Here is a 23,076-nt window from a genome sequence, read left to right as displayed (position 1 = left end):
TTTGGTGGTGGTGGTGACACTTTTGGCTCTTTCATTCCAAACCCTTGTGCCCTGTCCCACTGCCCTGGAGGGTGGCATGGCCCACGCGGCCCCATTGCTGCCCCACATCTCCAGAGACCCCAGTCCCAAATCCACCCTCTCCAGGTGTCCCAGCTGTGCCCCCCAGGGGCTGGGAGTGTGTGGTTCCATCTGCCAGGTTCATCCCAGTCTCTGGAATATCAGCTTTGTCCCCACCCCATCAGTTTTGTCTCTGTCTGGTCACTCCTGAAATAAACCCCAACCTTTTTTTCTCCTGAAAATCCCCTCTGTGCCTTTTCCCTCCTGCCCAGAGGATTCTCCGTGGGGCTCCTCTCCTGTTCCTGCTCCCACCATCTGCTCCATGCCCTTGCCAGGGCAGCTTCCTGCTGGAAAGCTGAAGGATCTTGGCTCTGGATCCTTCCCTGGCACACTCAGGGCTCCTCATTCAGCACCCCAGCTCAGACATTCCCTGTTCCTACATTCCTGCAGTGTTTGTTTTGCAAAATGTTGGGAGATTTCCTCTTTTATATTAAAAAAAAAAAAAGAAAATAATAAAAAAGCCCCAATAAAATGATTTTAATTTCCCAGGAGACTGAAATTCCATCTTTTCTTCATCTTTGAGTCCCGCGGTTTCAGGGATAATCCAGAGCTTGATGGGATTTTTTTGGGAGCTGCTCCAGACTCCTGGTCCCAGTTTTCCTGCCAAACAGAGAGTTCTTTATCACTTTTGCCTGGATTTTGATTTCTCTGGCTCATGGGATGAGCTTCCTCCTTGGGAGCTTCCCCCTGAGCTGATTTCTGGTGCTGAAAACTTCCTGGCAAGTTTTCCATGGCTGCTCCAGGAATGCTTCCTCATCTTCTGAGCAAGCGTTATTTAATTACTCTGCAGTGGGGCTGTTCCTGCATTTTAATGGCAGCTGGATCCCTCTGCACCTCCTCATCCTGATTTTCCTGGCTTTTTCCTGTGGGAGATGTGGAATAGCTGCAGAATTACACAGCACTAAGCAGAAAAACAATCAGGTCTAACCAGGATCCGGGGTCTCTGTCCCTCCTCAGTGCCTCTTTCCTCTGCAGGGATTTTTCCAGCAAGGAAACTCCTGAGGAGCAGCCATGGAAAGCCTTGGGATGGGGCTCCAAGGCTGGTGCCCCACTGAGGCCTTTTCCACAGGGAAATGGGGACAGCAAGGAGCAGGAATAAGGGAAGAGCAGGAAACCCTCTGGAGAAGCAGAGGGAAGCTTTGGCCTTGGCCTGGTGAGGCAAATCCCAGGAAAGCAGGGCTGTTGAGCACTAATAAAATGCCTTGGAAAAGCTCCCAAACCAGTTTCATTTCCCTGCAGATTTCAGCAAGGAGATGATGGGGGTTCATTATAACCCTTAATAAGTTTTCCTTATGTAGGCAAAGTCCCAGTGGATTTTCCGGGTGTTAGTAAAGCAGGATGAAGTGATCCAGTCCCTTCCATGCAGACAACAAATCCCTCTGTCCCCTCTCCTAATGGGCTCCATCCATCATGCCCAGAGCTGCCCACAGCCACAGGGGCCCTGCTCCTGCTGGGCTTCCCCTCCTGCCTGCAGGTGCTGCTGAGAACTTGGGAATGTTTTGGAAATTTCTGTTCCCTGTCCATTCCCATGGCCCACTTTGGGCTCAGTGGGTTCTCCTTCCCCACCTCGGAGCCTTTTCCTGCCCTTCTGAATCACATCCAGGCTTTTCCCTTTAACACAAAGTTCTGCCCTGATTTAGAGTTCCCAGAAAATCCATTGACCCTGATCTTCATCTCCCAGTAATTGGAAAAGAGACATAAATCAAACTAATTGCAGAAGAGTTAAAAATGGCTTTGTTTGCCACAGCTCAGGCTGCAGACTGCTGCTGGGAGAACATTGGGATCAATGAAATCCCTGGATGTGTTAGAGCAGAGCAGGGACCTTTTCCTCCTCCTGGCTGCTCCAGGAACGAGTCTGATCCCGTTCTCTTTGGACATGAGAATAAACAGTTCCAAGGTGCTGGAACATTCTAGGGATTCGCTCCTAAACCATTCCTGCCCTGGCTGTGGCTCAGGTGGCACCATGGAGAGGGATCCTGGAATGCTTTGTGTGGAAAGGGATCCTAAAGTTCATCCCATCCCACCCCTGCCATGGCAGGGACACCTCCACCATCCCAGGCTGCTCCAACCTGGGCTCCAGTGTCCAGCCTGGCCTTGGGCACTGCCAGGATCCAGGGGCAGCCACAGCTGCTTTGGGCACCCTGTGCCAGGGCTGCCCACCCTCCAAAAAAAAAAAAATTTCCTTTTTCCTCCATGAAAATTCCACCAAATCCAAATACTTCACAGCCAAGTGAGGCCACCACTTCTCTCCCTATGGAATATCCCAATTCCTCTGTGGGATCCTGTGCAAGGAGCTTTGAGCTGCTGGGAATCCACGGTTTGGAATCCACGGGTGAATCCAGAGGGAAGCAGCTGAGGCCATGCTTGGAAAGCAAAACCCCTCCAGCTTTCCTGCAGGGATTTCGTTGGAAGGGGTTTTTCTTTCCCCACAAATCCCAAGGGAAATAAAATCCTTCTTGTTTCCTTTGCTGGACAATTCCTGCTCATTATTATTTGGGCCATGTTTAAATTATTCTGTCTGCAGCAGCCGATGGCATTTGCTGCGTGCCATGCAATGTTCCAGGTAATTAATTGGTGTTTAATTAATTAAGGAATAATGACATTCAATTAAGGGAACACTGTCACTGGGTAATTAATGGCTTCCTGCTGCTCCAGGAAAGCCGAGGTGTTTGTGGGAAATCAATCCAGGGGAAGTGAGGGGTTCATTCCCCTGGGAAGGAGCTGTGTCCTGGGGATCTCCCATTCCTGCCCCTCCCAGGAACAAATTCATGGAAGGAAGCTCTGCATGGACCTGTCAGGAGCTGTTCCCAAACCTTCAGCAGTGGGAAGCACAAGGGGAAATCTCTGGGAAGGAGGAGAAGACGCCTGGTGTTCCCAGCATCACACAGAGCAGGAATTCCAGACTGCCAAGCCCCTGCCCAGGGCTGTGCTCGGGGGCAGCCAGGCTCTGCCTAAACTCGGGATTCCCCTCCCTGATGTCAGGATCAAAGCCTGGGACCAAATGGGGCTCTGTGTCCTCTTGGCTTTGGAAGGGAGCACTGGAAAAAGAGGAATTTCCTGGGATGTGAAGATAAATGAGAATAAATTTCCCAAATCAGAGGGAACCGAGCCCCATTCTGAGCGAAGCAGACGAATGTTGAAGGATGAACAGGAAGGAGTCAATTCCCCGCTGCTCCTGCCCGTGGATGAGCCCTGGGTGTTGTGTGCCCATCCCAGGCACCTCCGGCAGCACCTGCGGGGGTCCAGCGGCACCGGGCCTGAGGAGGGGCAGCCTGAGGGATCCTGCTGACCCTGCAGAGCAGAGCATCATCCAAGGAAGATTCCAAACTATTCCACAGCTCCTCTCCAAGTGCCATTTGTGTTGGCTGCTGCCCAGTTAAGGATTTATAAATTTAATTTTAATTTTCGCTGCATTTTGGAGAGCGTGCAGCTCTCAGGTGCTAAAATGCTTTAGAGTTCGGCGTTTGTCACCTTCAGGCACCACGGGCACCACCCAGGAAGGAATCAGAAGGAATTCCAAGGCCTTCTGCCAGGAGCGTCCTCCTCCTCCATCCCAAAACCCAGGCTGTCCCTGCAGAGCTGCCCCTTGCAGCTGGAGGCTGAAGCAGGCAGGGAGAGCCTGGAGTGTGTCCCTGGATTGGAGAAGCTGTAATTCCCAAATCCTGAGGAGAACAGGGCTGCCTGCAAGTGCCAGACCCAGCTGGGAATGTTTGCCAGCTCCTTTTGGCACTGGCAGTGCCTCTGCAGCTCGTTCTGCTGAGGAGCCTCCAGAGAGCCATGGACAGATTCCAGCTCCAACTGCAGCTCTGGCTCAGCCCCTTCCCTGCTCCCTGAGCTCCTGTCTGCCTGTCTCCTGGGAACTGGGGATCCTGTGCAGGGAATGGTGCAGGATTAGAGCCTTTTCCTGGCTGCCAGCTCTGCCCAGGGTCATCTCACACTGCTGTGCTCTCCATGTCCCTGTGAACACTTCCCTAAAAGCTTCCCTAAACACTTCCCCAAACATTTCCCCAAACACTTCCTTAAACACTTCCTCAAACACTTCCCCAAACACTTTACTGACCTGGCTCCATATGAAAGGAATAAAAATGTAGATCTGGTCTCCCCCTGCATAGCCCCAAACCCAAGCAATTCAGGGAATTCCATCTCCCAGCCACTTGTAGGGTTCTGAAGAGCCAAATTCCCACCTCTGCCCCGAAGCCATGAGGAGACTGGAGCTCATTTCGGACACCGACTCGATTTTATTGTTTGAAATGCCAGGGAAACTCAGTCTCAGAAACGTGGGAATTTCTGCTGGTGCTGAACACCACCCTGGACATCCTTCCTTGTCCTACCCCCTCCAGCTGTGCCTGTGCCCCTGAGACCGTGGAGCATCCCCTCCATGGTCGTGGTGGGGACAGGCTTGTGACCCTTTCAACATCTGGATGGGCTTCACGGGCCGCCTCTGCTCCTCGTTTTGGGAGCGTGGAGGAGCCGTGCCGCTGCTGGAACAGCCCCCACCAGCCTGGAGAGATCACTCCCTGCAGCGGGAGCCGGGCGCTGCTCTCAGAGCTGGTACTTCCTCAGCAGCTCGCTCTGCCACTGCCGCTTTTTGTTGGGAAAGGCGGCCGGGATCCTGATCCTGCGGAACTCCTCGATGCACTTGCCCAGCTCGGACTGCAGGGCCCGGCGCTCCTCGCTGCTGGCCGTGCCGGTGGCGGTGGCCGTGCCGGTGGCCGTGCCGGTGGCCGTGCTGGTGGCCGTGCTGGTGGCGGTGCTGGTGGCCGTGCTGGTGGCCGTGCCGGTGGCGGTGCCGGTGGTGGCCGTGGTGGCCTCCAGGCCGTTCTCCCGGACCGCTGCCCGGTCCCTGCCCCGCCACTGCCCCGCCTGCTTCCCCTCCTCCAGCCTCTTCAGGGAGCGGCTCAAGTCCAGGGTGCTGGGCCGGGCTGGGCACTCCTCGGGAGCTTCTGGCCACGGCTGGGACTCGCTGGGGCTGGGAACCTTCCCCTCCGGCTGAGCGACCCTGCCGGGGACGGGCTCCGAGCGGGGGGCCGGGACGGGCTCCTGGGATGGGACCGGGATGGGCTCCGAGGATGGGGCCGGGATGGGCTCCGAGGATGGGGCCGGGATGGGCTCCCCGGGGCCGGCAGGTCCCGCCGCACCACCCGGGTCAGCCGGGTCCTGTCTCCTCCCGGGGATCTCCCTCGGCTCCGCAGCGTCCGCGAGGGCTGGGAGGGAAAGCAGAGAGGAGTGTGAGGAGAGGGACATGAGGGAAGTGAGAGACCTGCTGGGAATTCTTTTTAAAATACACCTGGTGGCAGAGATAGAAAACAAGGAATGAACTATTCCTGTTTAAAACCCCCACCCTACACTTCGTCCCCTGCACAGAAGCAGAAAATGTCAAGAGGAATCTTCTTTTTCCTTGTAAGGACAGAGTTGGAATTTCCCCCCCCTTTTTCTTCCTCTTATTTTTTTCCCCAGTTTGACATTTGCTGAGCAGCTCCAGCTCTGCAGTTGCTGGAGGTGGAAGCAGGAATGTCATCCACCAGCGAGCAGAACCCTCGAAGGATGGATTTTCTTTGGCAAATCTCTCCGGGAAGTTACAGGAATGAATCTTTGCCCCAAATTCTTTGAGTGATGGGATGAAGCCTCAAAGCTGCTTTAATCATCTTATCTGTGAACCTGGGAGCTGCTTTTGGGAAATGTGGAGCTGAGGCTGGGAAATTTAAGCACCCAAATTCCCAGGAGGAGCCTCCGGCTGAGCTGGAGAATGAATTCAAATCCTTCAGTTCCTCTCCAGCATCTCAGCTCCCAGAGCATCCCATGACTGTGGCTGCTTCAGGATAACATTTATTTTTCAAAGTTTTCCATTTTACATCCCATTATTCCTGTCTGAGGCACTGTTCAGGTCACCAGACTGAGAGCAAATCCAGGTTTCCAGGGAATGGCTCCTGAATATTCCTCCTATCCCACAAGCCTGATGTTCTTTGGGTGGTCTGGCTGGGCTGGTGCCAGGCTACAAACTCACATCCCTACAAATTCCCTGCTCCTAATCTCAGAATCCTGGAATGGTTTGGGTGGGAAGGGAAGAAAAGCTCATCCCATCCCACCCCTGCCCTGGGCAGGGACACCTTCCCCTGTCCCAGCCTGCTCCCAGCCCCAGTGTCCAGCCTGGCCTTGGGCACTGCCAGGATCCAGGGGCAGCCACAGCTGCTCTGGGCACCTGTGCCAGGGCCTGCCCACCCTGCCAGGGAACAATTCCTAATTCCCAATATCCCATCCAGCCCTGTCCTCTGGCAGTGGGAGCCATTCCCTGTGTCCTGTCCCTCCATGCCTTGTCCCCAGTCCCTCTCCAGCTCTCCTGGAGCCCCTTCAGGCCCTGCAAGGGGCTCTGAGCTCTCTCTGAAGACTTCTCCTCTCCAGGTGAGCACCTCCAGCTCTCCCAGCCCGGCTCCAGAGGGGCTCCAGCCCTGGAGCAGCTCTGTGATCTCCTCTTTCCCATAGCTTTGGACAAGCATCCCGTTTTACTCCTCAGGTTTATCCTTCCTCACATTTGAGTCCACCTGGCACTAAGGGGGTGTGACCCCTGGATGATCCAAGGACACCCCACAGCCCTGAGTGTCCCTCCAGCTGCTGTGCTGGGAAAAGGGACCGGCCTGGCTCATTGCTCTGATCTTTTCTCCCACAGATTTTCCTTCCCCGGTGCCACTTGTGCTTTAGAGCTCCAATTAAATTCAGCAGCGACACTTCCGAGCAGCCCCGCGGAGCCGCTGGAATCCTGCTGGGGGCAATTACCGGCTCCTGGCGGGGGTTTTGCGGGAAGCACACAGTGTCCCCACCCCGGGAAGCACACAGTGTCCCCACCCCGTGCTCCGGGACAGCGCTGGGTTATTCCAGGGGCTGTGGCAGGGACAGGAGCTCGGGCCCGGGCTCACAGCTGCATCTGCTGCTCTCCCACGCTGCCTCCATCCCCAGGGATGTTGGAAGGTCCCAGCATGGACAGGGGGGAATAAGAAGTTCCTGGGTGATCCCAAATGAGGGATCTTAAAATTCCTTCCAGCCTCTTAAACTTGGGTGATATGGGCAAAAAAAGGATGGATAAAAGTTTCCAAATGAGCTGGAAGAGCACGCTGGGTTTGGGAAGTGTGGGAAGGGGGTACCAGGGTGCATCCAGAGCATCCCCAGGGCGTATCCTCAACATCCCAGTGCCCAATCCAAACCAGCTGTTCCCATGCCAGCTACTGGATCCCATCATCTCAGGACTTGACTCTGCATGAATTGTTCTGTTTTGTGGGATTAATCCAGCTGGGAACAGCACTGGGAGCTTCCCGTGCAGCTGGGCCAATGTGCTCTGGTACCCAGGCCCTGGCACAGGGCCCTGGCAGTGCCAGTGGTGCCAGCTGGATCCCCAGGGAATCCTGATCCCTTGGCAGGGACACCAAGCTCAGGTGCAGAGAGTTGTTGGAGCTCCAGGCTCATGACACAGATGGCAGAAAACCCAGCTCGACTCTCCCTGGATTCTCCTTTTGTAATCCATTCCTGCTGTTGGAAAAGCTCAGCAAAGAAGCTGGGAAAAAATTTCCAAACAGCAAAAGGCATCTCCTGAAAGACCTTGGAGCCCTGGGAAGGAAGGGCCTTCCTGGGAAGGAAAATCTGGAATAATCCACATTTTCCTCTGTCATGCAGGAGCTGCCAGGAGGAGGGAAGGTGGGGTCAGGGATTTCAGGGATTGCTCTGAGGGTTGGGTTCCTTGGAGGGAGGTGCAGCTCCCTGGGCTGGAGGAGAGCTGGACACTGGTACCTGCTGGCATTGGTTCCGTGTGTTCCAGGGATTGTCCACCCCCTGGAGTGTCCCGTGGTGGGCAGGAGCTCTGCTCCCTTCTTCCTCCCAGGTTGTCTGTGAGAAAAAGTTTGGGAATTGCATAAATTATGGAGATGTGCTCACAAACATCACCCTGTGAGTATGAAGCTCACAATTCCATCTTTTATAGAAATCTTGCCCACCCTCACAGCCAGGAATTCCTTCCCAATATCCCACCTAACTCTGCTCTTCCAGGGGTGGATGAAGACTTTCACCAAGGGCATCCTGATGTGGGATAAAGGCAATCCTGCTCCACCTGGCCATGAGAAGCAGGAGATGGTTCTGGGTGTTCCAGCTCCCAAAACCCCCAGAGCTGAGCAGGATTCTGTGTTTAGTGGTTTCTAGAATCCAGGAGAGCAGGAATTTGCCCAGAGACAGCCTGGCCAGGCTGGACCTCCAGGATCCATTTGATTCAGAAGAAGGTGCAGCCCCCAGGAGATGGCAGCAGGATCCCAGCACGCCCTGTGCCCATGGCCTCCCTCATTAACTGTGGTTCCTGAGACAATTCCTGGCTCCTCCCAGGCTCTAACCAGGGTGTCCTGCTTCCCGGGACCACCAGCTTCATCCAGGGGCTCTGTGGTCACCGCCAGTGCAGCTGGAAAAGTTCCATTCCTAATTCCAATTAATACCCCAGAGCAGCTGGTTTTGCACCCAAGTCCCGAAGTCCTGGAGGAGGGAATCTGAGCTGAGCTCCATTCCAGTGGGGCATTCCAAAACCTTTTTGGGCAGAACAACGCCTAGACAGGACACGGGGATGTGGCTTGGGATGGAATTCCTGGCACACAAGTGGAAGGGGAAAGATTTTCTGTGGAATAAGATCAATGCTGAATTTCATTCATTTCATTTGCACAGCTGAGCTTCTCCAGGTGTTCCCAAACATTCCAGCAGAGCTCCAGGGCCCTGGATTCCCACTTCCACGTGCTGACCTGCAGCCTGTGCTTATTAAAGATTTAAAGGCCAAGCTGTCAGCGCTGCTCTGGGGATGGACTTTTCCTCTTATAGCTCTAATTCTAATAGGATTGGGAAGAGGAGGCGGAGGCTGGAGCAGTGCCAGGAGCCGAGGGAGGGTTTGCTCCTTCCAGAGGCTTTGCACACCTTGGCAGAGCTTTCTGGAAGTTTGTTCCTCTTCCAGCACCTCCCGTTGGCTCTCTGGGATTTTGGGTTAATCCCTGGGACAGTGGGAGCAGAGGAGCTGCTCTGTCCTGGTTTTCCCTCATCCCAGGGATAACAAAACCCCCTCCATGTGCTGGCTGTCCTTGCTCTGCTCTGCTGGAAAAGCTGCATTAATCCCATTTTATTTCAGATTTCAGATGGGCACTTGCTGCTTCCCAGGATTTGGGAAGATTTCAAAACCACTGGAAAGCATTGGCTCAACTCCACTTCCGGCCTCAAATCCATGTTGTCCAACAAACACCCCGGCTCTGGGAACATTCCATGGATGTGGTGAAGGGGTGGAAGCCACCGAGGAGCCACCAAGAGCCGGGACCCTCGGGAATCACAGCCATTGCTGAAACCCAAATGCTTGGGATTCTTCCTCCCCCCTCCCAGGTTTCCCCCAGGACATCCTTCTCCATGGATTTACCTGGAAGGCTGCAGTGCCTGGAGAGCTGCCTGGAGAGCTGGCCTCGCACAACAGGACCTGGAAACAAAGGAGAAGGTTTGGATCTGGATCCGTGCTCCGAGATCATGGAATTCTGATGATCTCCCTCCACACCTACACACCCACGTGCGGGTCTGGATCCTGCTCCAAAATAATGGAATTCTGCTCTTCCACATCCACACCCCCACTAGAGAGGGATGCAAGGAAAACGAGCGCTGTGGTTGTGTCCCATGAAAAATCATTCCCAGGGATTTTCCCCTTGGAAATGCCATGAGCCCAGCCAGGTCTTATTTTCCAAAATATTTGGGCTCCTCCCAACATTTCCTGCCTTTTGGAAGTTGTGAATCCATGGGAAAGTTGTCCAGCTCAACCCCATCCCAATTTCAGCAAGAGTTGCCCCTGCCTCAGCAAAAACTGAGGAATGGTTGGAAAGGGAATGGTTGGAAAGGGAATTTTGATCCCAAGTGTCCTGTAGGAACAGGGCCAAAGCAGTGTCCTGGTGCATCCCCTTCCCGAGGATTTGGGATCAGATCAAGCCTGGGCATCACAGCAGCCCAAGGTTTTTCCACTGGAGAAGAGAAGGAGCCACCCTGGTGCTCCTTGGAAGGCTGAGGGATATTCCCTGCTCTCCATCCCGGAAATCCTCAGCTGTGAAATGGGATCAACAACCTGTTTTCCACTCTCAGGGAAGGAGGGGAAGTCTGGAGTCATTCCCGAATGCTTTATTAATTCCATGGCTTTTGCTGGAAGCAAAGGGGGCTGGAATGAGGCAATTCTGCCTGGCTGGAGCCGGGTGCTATTGGAGTTTTTCCTGGAAACCCATTAACACAATGTGGGGAGGGAGGTGAAAATTACCCTTAATACTGAAATATTGTTGGAAAGGGGGAAATTGGGATATTTCATGTAGGAGATGAAGGAAAAAACCACATCTTTTTATCAAAAAAAGGGATTTCTGAACTATTTCCATCCCTTCCTGAGAAATTTGCACTTGGTTCTAATTAACCCTAAAGCTTCATTAATGATCAGTTTGGCACCAGTCATAATTAATCACAAATGTGCATTTTTCCATGGAATAAAAGGTTTACCTGAGCACATTTGCAAATTCCATTTAGGAATTGTGGCTGTGTGTTAATTAAACTGAAATCATAATTAAAAGCAGAATTAAAACCCTTCTAATAAACATGGGGAAAAAATGCTTAGGATTTATGCTCAGTCCACAAATTTGTGGCTAATGGAGAGCAGTTATTCCATTTTCCTGAGGGCTCTTGGATAAAGACCATCCAAGAGACTTTTAAGGAAACTCTGGAGCCAAGGGGGGATTGTTGAACTTCCAGCATGGATTAAAAGCTTATTAAGGGAGAGAAAAGGAGAGATGGAATCAAGAGTTTGCTCCCAACATATAAATAATGGAATAATGGGATGTTCCCAAGAGGCCAGCTCGGGATGGAGGGCTTTCATTACCTGGGAAAGGGGAAACAGCCAAGAGGAAAATGGAGGAAATGGAATAATGGGGTGGTGGAAGTTGGTGGGAAAGGACCTTGGCATTAGCTCTGATGGAGAATCTTCCAGTGGGATGGATAGAATGACAAACAGGACACAGGAATGTGCCTTGGGAATCTGCCCTGGATGTCTCATAAACCTTGGTGGGGTTTAACTTCAGAGACTCAGGAGAGAGCTGGGAATGTTCACCTGGGGAAGGGAAGGACCCAGGGAGATCAGGGGCAAGGCCAGGAGGGGTTTTATCCTTGTTTTTTTTTGTGGAAGAATTAATCAGGAAATTGCAGCACTCTGGGCTTTAAGGTTGGAGTTAAATCCCTTTAAATCAGTGGCTCCAAGCTCCTCCTACTATTTAAATAATGGCTTGGGATTTTTGTTTGATTTGATTCTGGTCTTCAGAATAAAAAAAAGAGAAAAAAGAAACCCCACAAACAAAATAAACCAAGCGAAAGAAACTTCCACAGATCAGCACGGAAGAGCTGCTCTGAGCACACCCGGGATGCTCCAGCTGTTCCTAGCCCCCTCCAGCGCTTTCATCCAAGACCCAGTTAATTATCTGGAGTACCCGGAGCTGCTGAGCTCATCTGGGACGTCCACGAGCACGGGAGGTCGCAGTGACCACTCCGAGCCCCAGACACTGGATACTGGGAAGGAATTCCTGGCTGGGAGGGTGGGGAGGGGCTGGGCTGGAATTCCCGGAGCAGCTGTGGCTGCCCCTGGGTCCCTGGCAGTGCCCAAGGCTCGAGGGGGTTTGGAGCAGCCTGGGACAGTGGGAGGTGTCCCTGCCATGGCAGGGGTGGGATGGGATGGGCTTCGAGGTCTCTCCCAGTCCAAAGCATTCCATAGTTCCAGGCCTGCTGCTGCTGCAGGATCCAGTGGGAACACGAGCAGGGCAGGTGGGACCAGGAAGGGGCAGATTCCGGGGTGGGAAGGAGGGGATGGAGGAAGGTTCCTCTCCCAGGAGGAACCAGCCCTCCCAGCAAACCTGGGAACAGAGCTGGGAGCAAACCTGGGTACAAACCTGGGAGCAGACCTAGGAACAAACCCGGGAACAGAGCTGGGGACAGAGCTGGGGATAGAGCTAGGAACAAACCTGGGGACAGAGCTGGGGGCACGCGGAGGTTCCTGGCCCCTCCAAGGCTCGGTGACAGCAGCCAGGACAGTTTGTCCTTCATTTCCACGACACTGCTGGATGACCTCAGCTCCGGAGGGAGAGGAGCCGCTCACGGTGGAGATCCCTGGTGCCAAAACCTCATTCCTTATCCACATACAAATTAATCCCATTGGAAGGAAGCAGCTGCGCTTTCCAGGGGCTGCGCTTCGCTTGGGGGAAGGAGGGGGGAATTAAATCCGCTCCGAAATGTCAGGAATTGGGAGGAGTGTTTAACATCAGCACCTTATCGCAGCCCCTCAGTGCCTGCTCAGCTTTCCAGCCGGCTGGAAGTGCTTTCCTGGCCCCTTTTGCTGCCTTCAGGAAGACCGGGAATCCTTCCAAAGCAGGACCTGGGGACTGCAGTTCCCCTGGAGCCAAATTCCAGTTAAAGGCTGCGGCGCGGAGTTAATGGTGGTTTTTGTGTTCCCCTGGGGGTTGTGTTAAATCCCCTCCAGGCACGCAAAGGACAATGATAATTTGGGAATGAAATGGGAAACGTTGGCTGCGCCCTCGCTTCCCTCTGGTTTGGAGCTGCTCCATGGAAGCGGCCGAAGGCGGTGACAGTGACAGGGATGAGGAGCTGGGAAAGCAGCTGGGGATTTAAAAGGTGCAAGAGCTACAGGAAAAATCGGGAATCCCAAACGTCAGGGAGGCTCTGCCTGCTCCAGAATCCCTGCTGGGATCTCTCGGAGTGAGGGAAGCCCGTGGCTGCTCCTGCCTGTGCTGGGGCTGGGGGAGCAGCCGGGTTCCCCTCCCCGGACAAGGGGATTTTTTGGGTGCCAGTTTTGCTGCTGCATCCCCCAGACGCCAAGGGGATCCCGTGGGAGCCAAGACATCCCGGGATCCAGAGAAAAAGCCCTTTCCTGGGGAGCACTTGGGGCCCGTGGCGGCGGAGGGGAGAAGGGGAAGTTTTGGTGGCGGGAGGTTGCGCAACAATTTCCTGTTTACTTCTCTCTTTTCTCAGTTAAATGCAGACTCTGCTCCTGAAATGTCCCTTGTGCCCTGTCCCCCTGTCATCCCTTTCCTTCACCCTCAGACCCTGCAGCCATCCCGGCTCAGGATCCCTGCAGCTGGAAAAGGCCGCTGCCCTGGCTCCTCAATGGCATTTAATCCTTGGAGTTGATTAAAGCGCTCCATTAACAGCAAATTAGGGACTAATGGGAATAATGGCTGCGCTCAGGGAGTAATTCCAGGGAGAAGGGACGGCACCGAACGAGCTCTAATCCCTCGTTTTGCCGGAGAGGGGAAGGATTTGGGTTTATCCTGGGGTTTTTTTTAGCTTAAGTCTCAGCTCTAAGGAACTGATCCCAGGTGGGGCCAAGCAGTGAAACTCGGCGGGGTTTTTATTCTGCCTGGTTAAAAACAGCTGCAGTGAGTGGGAAAGTGTTGGGTGGGGCTTGGAAAAACCTGGGATAGCGGAGGGGTCCCTGCCCATGGAACTGGAACAGCTCTAAGGTCCTCTCCAGTCCAAACCATTCCATCATTCCAGGACAACATTCCATGGTTCTCTCAGTGCTTGGGGCTCCAGATGTGGGCAGGCTGCGTTTCAGCAGAGCAAGGATTTCTCCACATCCCAGAGGGGAGGGGACTCCTGGAATATCCTTTCCATGGCTCCCAGCAGAGCTCTGCTCTCCAGAGCAGCCCAATAAGGACCTCAAAGGACTCATTTCCTCACGCTGTGCCTGGGGAAACTGAGGCAGGGCAGGCTGGGCGAGGCACAAGCCCCACTTTGAGGTTGTTTTCTTGTCCCTTTGGGTTCTCCAGTCCCCCAAAGCTTCCTGTGCACTCCTCATCTGACCCCAATAAACACTCCCTGTCTGGCCAATCCCACAGCACAAGGCTGGCCTAAGGAAAACTTGATTTTTTTCCTTTTTTTTTTTTTTTTCCCCAATTTCTTTTATTTATTCTTTTCATCTTTGAGCCTTAAACATTTGGGCTTTGTTTGGGTTTTTGGGGCTGGGCCCTCCCTAGTCCCAGAAAGGGCCCCAAACCAAAGCCAAACAAACCTTGATCCCTGCAGGGGCCATTCCTGAAGGGCTGGACTGGATGATCCCTGTGGGTCCTTTCCAATCTGGAATATTCCATGGCTCTAAATGGATGGGAACTCAAAAGCTGAATTGTGAGGGAAAAATTGGATTTTTCAGGCAGTTTTCCTTGTGAAATAGCCCCAAAATCTGCAGCCCCTCACGCCTGCTCCTGCTGGGAAGGGGCTGTTGTTCCCAGGGAGGAACATTCCAGGGATTTCATGTCCAGGGAACAAGCTGCTCCTCCTCTCTGCTTCCCACAGGGATCCTTGGGATGATGGCACAGGACCATGACAGGGCCGGGTTCCACCTCCCTCCAAAATTCCAGATCATAGAATCCCAGGCTTGGGTGGGAAGGGACCTTAAACTTATCCCTGATGGGAGTTTTTAGGGGTGTGGGGGTGAAGGAAGGATTCATCCTTTAAGGATGCTGGTGGATTTATCCTGGAGGAGGGAAAGGAGGGACAGCAAACATTTGGGATGCAGAGGTTGTGCTTTGGCTCCAAAGTGATTTAGTTGGAATCTGGTTTAGATAATTTGCAGGAAAAGCTTTCCCTCAGATCCTGCCCAGCTCTCCTGGAGCAGGAGGGAATAATTCCCAGCCATCCATCACCTGGAATGAAGGAAAACATTTTGGACTGCCAGAGCCTTTGAAGGAAGCCACCCGGACGACCCCAAGTCCAGCCTGCTTAAGCTCAGCACAAACTGTCAGCGCAGGTTGAACGAGATTTATTTGGCAAATTCTCCAGCACTCACCAGAATCCAACACATCCAACGGCTCCCAAAACCTCCAGGAGACCTGGACACTCATCTGCCTTCCCCTTCCTGCTCCCACAGCCCTGGGAAGGAGGCCCAGAGGTCTCTCTGTGGTCAGAACACAGCAGCTGCAGTTGCTAAACTGAGCCCAAACCCTTGTTTTGTTAAACCCCTCCTAAACAAAGCATCCAGGCTGCAGTTTCTGCACCAGGAATTGGAAAATTCCCCTGCTCTCCGGTGGTTTTTCCCAGTGCTGGATGCCCATGTTGTTAAAGGCAGTTTTGGGGGTTTATTTTTAAAATTAATAAGATTTTGGTCAGGTTGGAGGGAGCTTGGAGCAGGCTGGGATGGTGGAAGTTGTCCCTGTTTCTGGCAGGGGGTGGGGCTGGACTGGATGAGCTCTAAGGTTCTTTCCAAGCCAAACCATTCCCTGGTTATTTGAGAGAGGAAGAGGATGGTTCCAACTTCCAACTGCTTCTCCCCTTTCAATGCTCCTCCATCACCAAATCCTTTCTATTTCAACATTCCATCAAATCCCTTGGATTTTTGTGGCAGGATGGGATTTCAGGACTGGGAATGGGATTTTTGTGTCCCACTCTAACCCCCACAGGAGCCTCCTTGTCCTCATCCCCATCCCACGGGATTGAGATGCTCCATGAGGTGGGAGAGCTCAGCTTTGGGACGACTCTGCCTCCAAAGAGTGCCCCTGGAGAGGGGCTGGAGCCAGGCCGAGGACACAAAGTGTTTCCAGATGTTCTCCAGGGTGGCAGAAGTGCCTGATGGAGACAGATGGGATTTGGCTTTTCCTTAAACTCGGTTTTTGTGAGGAGCAACCGGCAATTTGTGGGCAGGTGCCTGCCTGGGAAGGCAGAGCCAGCCCCGGCTCCTGCTCTGCCTCCCTCCCACCAGGGGTTTTATTTTGGGATGGAGGCTTTTCCAGGAATCTGGAAATGAGAGGCTGGGTTGCTCTGCCCCTCGGAGGGAAGCCGGGAGCTCTGTAGGGGAGCGTTCCCGGTGTGTGCTGAGCTCCGGGGAGGGCAGGCGCCTTCCCAGGGACCCACACGGGATCTGGATGCCCCCTGGGACCTCATTACCTTAAAACCCATCCCAAACCTATCCCAAACCCATCCCAGACCTCAGCTCTCGTTCCCAGCAGGATGAGAAAGGCTGCTGAGTCCTCAGGGCGGGGCAGATTTCAATAATCCCGGGAATCCCTGCCGGCCCCGGTTTTCCCAGACAAGGTGGATAATCCCCCCTGGCACGTGCCAGCCACCGCTGCTCCAGGTGTGCTCTGCCCACGTGCCCGCCCTCGGGGTGCCAAGCATTCCCAGGGATGAGCTGGGGCATCCCGAACCTCTCCCGGTGGGTGGGGAGGATCTCGGGATGGAGCTCCTGGAAAAGAGCGGGATGCTGCCACCAGCAGCACCTGGAGCTTGGTTTAACCTGGCTTGCACTGGCAGAAAGCTGAAGAGCAGCGTCCTGTCCTCTTGGTGGGAAGGGAAAACCACCTCCAAGTGCAAACCCAGCAGGGAAGGAGCTGGACAAGGCTGGATTTTCCCTAGGGACAGCCTGGGGGTGGGAGGTGCTCGGGTGGACTACAAGGACAGAACCAGCAGAGCAGCTCTGGGTGATTTGGACAAGGCCAAGGGATGGCCCAGCAGGAGCTCGGGGTCTGGGAATCACAGAAATGTGGGAATATTCTCAGGAAAACCAGGCAGCATCAGGGAATTGGTTCTCCACTGTCTCCCTGAGGCCCTGAGAGCTCCCAGCTCACTCCAGCCTTTCCCTGTCTGGTTTTTCCCAGCTTGACAGGATTGTTCAGAGGAGGAGACCTCCATGAGATGCTTTTCAATGCAACCATTTCCCAGCAAATTCCATCTTATTTGATCCAAGGTCTTTCCTGGGGATCAATGAGCCAGGTTCTCCGCCCAGTCATGACAAGGACACTTTTCCTATAAATAAATACCATGCAAGGAAAAGAAACAACCCCAAATCGGGTGCATTTTTGTGGAGATGGATCTCAACAAAAGGATTTTTTCATGAAGTCTCGGTTTCCAGGAAAGCCATCGGGCTCTGGAAGGATTCAGGAATAACCCATGCTCGTGTTTCCTGTGGGGGATCATCCCTGATCCCAGAACCTGCCACATCAAAACTCCTGGAATGGTGACTCTGCCATTCTGGTTTCTCCCTCAGGCAAAAATTCCTCCTCCCAGGAGATCAATTTTTCAGCCCAGTTCCAGTGGGGAAAGACATCAAAAGAGCCTCATTTCCCACAAGACAGCAATTTCTTTTCCCAATCCTATTTAGGAAAATCTCGAGTTCAAAAAGATAAAGCAAATATGGAATGCAGGTCCCCTCCCCCTTTATTTAAAGGTTTTCTTTGTGTGCACACACAGCTCAAGTTCCTTTTTCTTGTCTTTTTTAAAGCCTGTTGTCATTTCCTCTTCCAAAGGTTGTTGGAATGAGGAACAGGACCATGAAAAATGTCAAAATACCATTTTTGCCTTCCCCTTCTTCAGGAGAGAGGGAGAACCAGTTTGAAACTTCTGCTGGCCCCAGAGCCCTCCCTCCTCTCTAGGAAGGAGCTGCAAACCTTCCTCCCACATGAATGCCAAGCAGGAACAGCCCCTTGGAAGCTGTCCAGCTGGGGAGGAGATCCTGCTCCAGGAGCTTCACAGGGGCGGGGGTGGGTGGTGGGAGCAGGGATGGAGAGTGGAGGAGCAGGGATGGAGAGTGCAGGAGCAGGGATTGAGTGTGGGAACAGGGATGGGTGGTGGGAGCAGGGATGGAGGGTGGAGGAGCAGGGATGGAGAGTGCAGGAGCAGGGATTGAGTGTGGGAACAGGGATGGGTGGTGGGAGCAGGGATGGAGGGTGGAGGAGCAGGGATGGAGAGTGCAGGAGCAGGGATGGAGGGTGGGTGCCAGGGATGGATGATGGGTGCCTTGGGTGGATGGTGGATGTCAGGAATGGGTGGTGGGTGCCAGGAACGGGTGGCAGAGAACCAGGGGACAGGCACAGGCAGCAGACAGGGACATCAGGGACATCAGGTTCATCTCCCCTGCAGGCTGAGGCCATGTGCCAGAGCTGGGGCTGGGCATCACCCAGGGCTGGGCTTGGGGATTTGCTGCCCTGGGATCCTGCCCAGCAGGCACAGGAGGGGCAAAGCAGGGCACAGAGGCTCCGATAACTCTGTGTTCCTTCTTTCCTTCTCCTCTTGGAGCCCCCCCACCAAACCTCCCCTGTCCTGTGCCAGCTGGGCACGTGGGCACACGGCCACTCCGGGCTGTCCCTTTATTCTGTATTGCCCAGTGGGGGAGAGCAGCAGCAGCTCCAGCCCCAGGAGGGCCTGGACAGCTGGGATTGGAGACACCTCATGGGAGATCACCAAAATGGCCACAATTCCCTTTGCTGGGTGAAGCTGTGGCCTGACCACCACAGGAGCATTCCAACCTCATCTCCGTGATTCCCATTGTGCTCTCAAGAAAAAATGAAGGGACTTTTTGGCTGACAAGGCTCCAAGGAGTTGGAGAGCTGTATAAGTATTTTACACCACTGAGCACATCAAGCCTTCCCCGCTCCCCCCCCACCTCCCTCACAGAATATCTGCCCCTCCCACCCTCCCCAAAATCCCCCCAAAATCCCACCCGAGGCATCCCGGAGCCGTGACGATATCTCAGCTCAGAGCTGCGAGCACAGGGGGAGCCTTTCCCCTTCCCAAGCGCTGCCAGTCTCAGGCTAAGCTGCTTACAGGGCTCCTGCCAATCCAGCCGTGCTGCCAGGCTGCCACTTCCCAACCCCCACCCCCTCCCTGGCTCTGCTTCCCACCTTTCCCATGTCTTTATCCCAAGGATTTCTCTCTGAACCCCCTTGGCAGGTCCTGGTGTGTGCAGCAGGATCCCGTGGAGCTGCACAGGACAGAGAGAGAGCCCAGTCCAGTGTCCAAGCCCATCCAGCTGCAGGAATGCCAGCCCAGAGCAGCGTCCAGTGTGTCCCACCCCTCCCACCCAGCCCACATCCACAGCAGTGTCCGAGTCCACACATCCAGGGAGGGTTGGGAGCAACCGCAGAAGTCACAGAGAGGGAGGAAGGTTGGTGGTCAGCAGCTGCTACAAGGAAGAGCTGGGCAGGTTCAACGTGGAGCAAGGAGGAGGGAAAAACCCAAGAACCAACTGAAAAGGAGGCAAAGGGAGGACGCCGGGATTCGGGGATGGATCTCTACCTTCTAGGCCACAGCCAGCATGGGACGGGAAAGGGACAGTCAGTGGTTGGTTGGTGGAGGGTTGGTTTTGTGTCACTCACGATAGAAAACATATTCGGTGTAAGAGGTCCAGATCCTGTCGTCCGTCTGCTCGTGGGCGAAGGCACAGGTGCCCGTGGAGTTGCAGGCCACCATGTGGAAGCCGGCATCGGCCAGTTTGTCAAAGGCTTGCTCCAGGAAGGTGAATTTGAGGTAGTACCTGGACGTGTACCTCTCCGGGGGCCTGTCCGGGTCCCTGCTCTCATTCAAGGTGTCCCCAAAGACCTCCTTGGCCAGCGAAGTCTTGCCGCACACCATGATCCGGGCCACCCTGCGGAACTTGGCGTCCGTCTGGCTGTCCCTGCCCAGCGTGTAGGAGCCGCGGTAGCCGATGGTGATGAACCCCGCCCTGCGGCCCTCGGTGCCGGCGGCGCCGGGCGGCGCGGTGGCGGCCGAGCTCAGGCTGCGCGCGGTGTCCGCGCCGGGGGACGGCTCCTCGGGGTCGCTCTGGCAGGGATCGTCCCCCAGGGAGTTCTGCTCGCTGAGCTTGGGCACCAGCAGCTTCACCAGCTCCGGCAGCATGAAGTACTCGGCCTCGCGCTGCAGCCGGCCGCGCTCCGGGAAGTGCTCGGGCAGCACCAGCTGCCGGTCCCTCATGTAATCCAGGATGTAGCGGAACAGGAACCCGTCCCGGTCCACGAAGAAGCGGCCCTTGCTGTCGCGGGCCAGCGAGCGTGCGCTCTTCTGGGTGAACATCTCCCAGAGCAGCGAGCCGGGCACGCTGACCAGCGTGGGGTGCCGGGTGATGTACACCTGTCCCCCCACATTCAGCTCGATGATGTCAGGGAAGGGGTTGCTGTCCTCGCTGCCTTTGGCACAGCTCGTGGGGTCTGCCAGGGCCATGGTGAGCTCCCGCTGCTCCCTCCTGCAGCACAAACAGGTCAAAACCATGTTAGAACTGCCAGAAAACACAGACCACTGCCCTGCTCCCAGCTGACTGCAGGGCATCCCAAGGGGCCCCAAGCCATTGCCCCAGTCCCAGGTGATTGGAAACGATCCCAAGCCAGATCACACATGGAATCACAGAATTGTTTAGATTGGAAAAGCTCTCTAAGATCCCAGAGTCCAACCCAGCACTGCCAAGCCACCACTAAATGCCCGGTTTGGGTCAGCAGGCAGGGTAGGACCAGATCCTTGTCTCTCCAGGAGTCTGGAAATCATCTCTCTTCCCCAGTCCCTGGCTCCTGGAACAAGCAGCATTATCCAAAGCCACCTCCCCTACCGTGGCACACAGCCCATGGTCTGACCGTGCCATCTCCACCTGAGCTCTCCAGGCAGCAGAAGGCTTGGCCCCTCTGCCCAGGAAGGTGCAGGGACGTGGGGCTGCTGTCAACAACAGGAAAGGCAGGGCTGTCACACCCAGGGGACCCGCCAGCCCGGCATCCTGCGGGCAGGAGCAGCTGCTGAGGGAGGAGTTCCCGGTGCAGGGGCCCCGCCAAGCCGGGGCTGGAGGGGTTGTGGTGCCACGTAAAGAGCACCCTGGGGCTGGGGAAAAGCGGCACCAGCTCCCTGAAGGACAGAGGGACAGAGGGACAGAGCCTTTTGGCACTCCTGCTCTGTCCTTGCTCCTGGAAAGTGCTCAACACGGACTCACAGCCAAGCTGGGAGATGGCAGAACCTCTCCAAGGGGCTGGGAGCAAGACAAATCCTGGGCTGCTGCTACAGCAATTGCTCTGTGGCAGATGCCACGGATTTATACATTTTCCAAAGGCAAGCCGGTTCTTGGATGTCTCTTGACACTGCAAATCAGCAGCTTACATAAACCTGGCTCAGCAGCCAGAGCCTGGATCCGTGCCGTGGTCTGTACAGGCATTTGGGAGACCACGGAGGGAAGGGGTTCCCTGGGCTGACCCCCAGCTCTGCCCCCTCCCTGGGTGACCTCAGTGCTGCCCTAGGTCTGCTCAGAGATTGGGACCCCCCAGGACTGGTCCCACACCCAAGGAACAGCCCAAGGGCTCGCCCCATCCCCATGTCCTGGCGCAAAGACTCCCAGGAGCTGCTCCAAAGGATCCCAACACAAATTTCGGAGCAACTAAAGGACAAAGACAGAACTCTGTGGGCACTTTCGGGCACGGGGGCAGAGCTGAGCCAACGTTTCACTGCTCCTCCCGGCTTATAGGGAGACTCGCCTTTATAATAAGGAGTGACTTGGGCAACGAAGAGACGGAAGGATGGAAAGAGGATGAGCGCGGTCCCGGCTTCCCGGTCCCCTCCCGCAGCGGCTCTGGCTCCCTTTCCCTGGCGATACCATGCCCACGGCACAGCCCAGCGGGCAGGAGCCGCCCGTGCCCGGAGCTCGCAGCCCTTTGTCACGCTGGAGGGGCTGCCCATGGTGGGCTGGGGGCTCGGGGGGAACGGGCAGAGCGGCCCCGCTGTTTCCTTTGCCCGCCCCAGGCGCGGACCCGGCGGTGACAGTGGCGGGGACTTGAGCGGGGACAGCGGCGGGGACAGCCCGGCTCAGCCCCGCAGCCGCAGCCGTCCCGGCGCTCCCCGGCCGGGGGACCCCGACCCCGCCGCCCCCGTTACCTCGGCAGGGCGGCCCGGCCGCTCCGCTGCGCTGCGCTGCGCTCCCCGCCGTGCCGCTCCCGCCGTGCCGCTCCGGCCGCGCCGCTCCCGCCGCTCCTCTCCGCCCGCCCGGCCCTGGCCTCGCCGTTTTATGACCGGGAAGGCGGCGAGCGCCGTCCCCCGCTGTCCCCGGGACCGCCTTCCTCCCGCCTCCCTCCGCCTCCATCCGACCAGCCCCCACCGTTCCCGCATCCCCGCATCCCTGTTAGCACATCCCGTTCCCTGCATCCCCCCATCATCCCCCGTCCCCCCATCCTCCCCGCTCTGGTACCGGGCAGGACTGACTGGGGAATTCCAGGGGCACTCTCGCCATCGCCTGGGAATGCAGTGAAGCTTGTAAAAAAGGAGGGAAAGGGACTTCTAACGCGGCCAGATGGTGCCAGGACAAGGGGAACAGTTGGAACTAAAAGAATGGGGATTTAGGTGGGATACTGGAAAGAAATTCCTCCCTGTGAGGATGGGCAGGCCCTGGCACAGGGTGCCCGGAGCAGCTGTGGCTGCCTCTGGATCCCTGGAAGTGTCCAAGGCCAGGCTGGACAGGGCTTGGAGCATCCTGGAACGGTGGAAATTGTCCTTGCCCATGGCTGGGGGTCAGATGGTTTTGGGGTTCCTTCCAACCCAAACCATTCAATGATTCCACAATTCCAAACCCAGCCAGCAAAAACCTTACAGCAGCCAAACTCTTGCTACTCCTTGGATGATTTTATATTGTTGAGCTGCAGGGACTGAAATCCCCTTTCCCGAGGTAGGAATGACACCAGTGGGATCATAAGGAGCTTAGGCGGTTGTGGCAGCCTGTTTGTCCAGGCTGGAAAAACCAAACAAGGAAAGAAATCCAGCTCTTTTTAGTTTACTTGAAAATTCTGGTTTTATGTGAATCCAGGAAAATATGACAACTCCAAACAACATCCCAATATTCACACGTTTCCTGGAATCTTTTCCATCGAAAGTCCAATGAAGCTTAAATCCCAACATTCTTTGACAGCAGAGCTGGCCTGAGGTCACCCATGAATTTTTGTCCATCTTAAATTTCGTAAGAGCAGAAGATGTGATTTCTTCTTCTTCTACAAATCAAATCCTTGAGTCTGGGTACTCACATCCAAGGAATTTTCCTGTTTGGGTTTCTCCTTGTTTTTTTCTTGTATCCCAGGGCTGTTTGATTATTTTCCCATAAATTGCAGGAACTGTGTCCTGTGGATATTTTGTGGGACATATTTATAGATGGTGGAG

At 55.1% G+C, this 23,076-nt stretch overlaps 2 protein-coding genes across 2 annotated transcripts; both read right to left on the bottom strand.

Annotated features, from left to right (window-relative positions):
- Window positions 1–4,350: 4,350 nt before the first annotated feature.
- LOC121362843 (skin secretory protein xP2-like) lies at window positions 4,351–7,990 on the bottom strand. The gene is made up of 2 exons (XM_041484717.1): window positions 7,894–7,990; window positions 4,351–5,321 (listed from the first exon to the last, which is right to left on the bottom strand). Exons 1-2 carry the CDS (start codon window positions 7,901–7,903, stop codon window positions 4,660–4,662), a joined length of 672 nt encoding a protein of 223 aa, XP_041340651.1. The 5' UTR covers window positions 7,904–7,990; the 3' UTR covers window positions 4,351–4,659.
- Window positions 7,991–17,830: 9,840 nt separating this feature from the next.
- LOC121362842 (BTB/POZ domain-containing protein KCTD12-like) lies at window positions 17,831–21,868 on the bottom strand. Its single transcript, XM_041484716.1, has 2 exons — window positions 21,808–21,868; window positions 17,831–20,146 (listed from the first exon to the last, which is right to left on the bottom strand). The coding sequence occupies exon 2, from the start codon at window positions 20,122–20,124 to the stop codon at window positions 19,276–19,278; it is 849 nt and encodes a 282-aa protein (XP_041340650.1). The 5' UTR covers window positions 20,125–20,146; window positions 21,808–21,868; the 3' UTR covers window positions 17,831–19,275.
- Window positions 21,869–23,076: the final 1,208 nt, after the last annotated feature.

Source organism: Pyrgilauda ruficollis, unplaced genomic scaffold (genome assembly GCF_017590135.1).
Source record: "Pyrgilauda ruficollis isolate IOZ18807 unplaced genomic scaffold, ASM1759013v1 scaffold67, whole genome shotgun sequence".
Lineage (NCBI taxonomy): Eukaryota > Metazoa > Chordata > Aves > Passeriformes > Passeridae > Pyrgilauda > Pyrgilauda ruficollis.
Note: the sequence above shows the minus strand (reverse complement) of the source record. Positions and strands in the feature narration are given on the sequence as shown.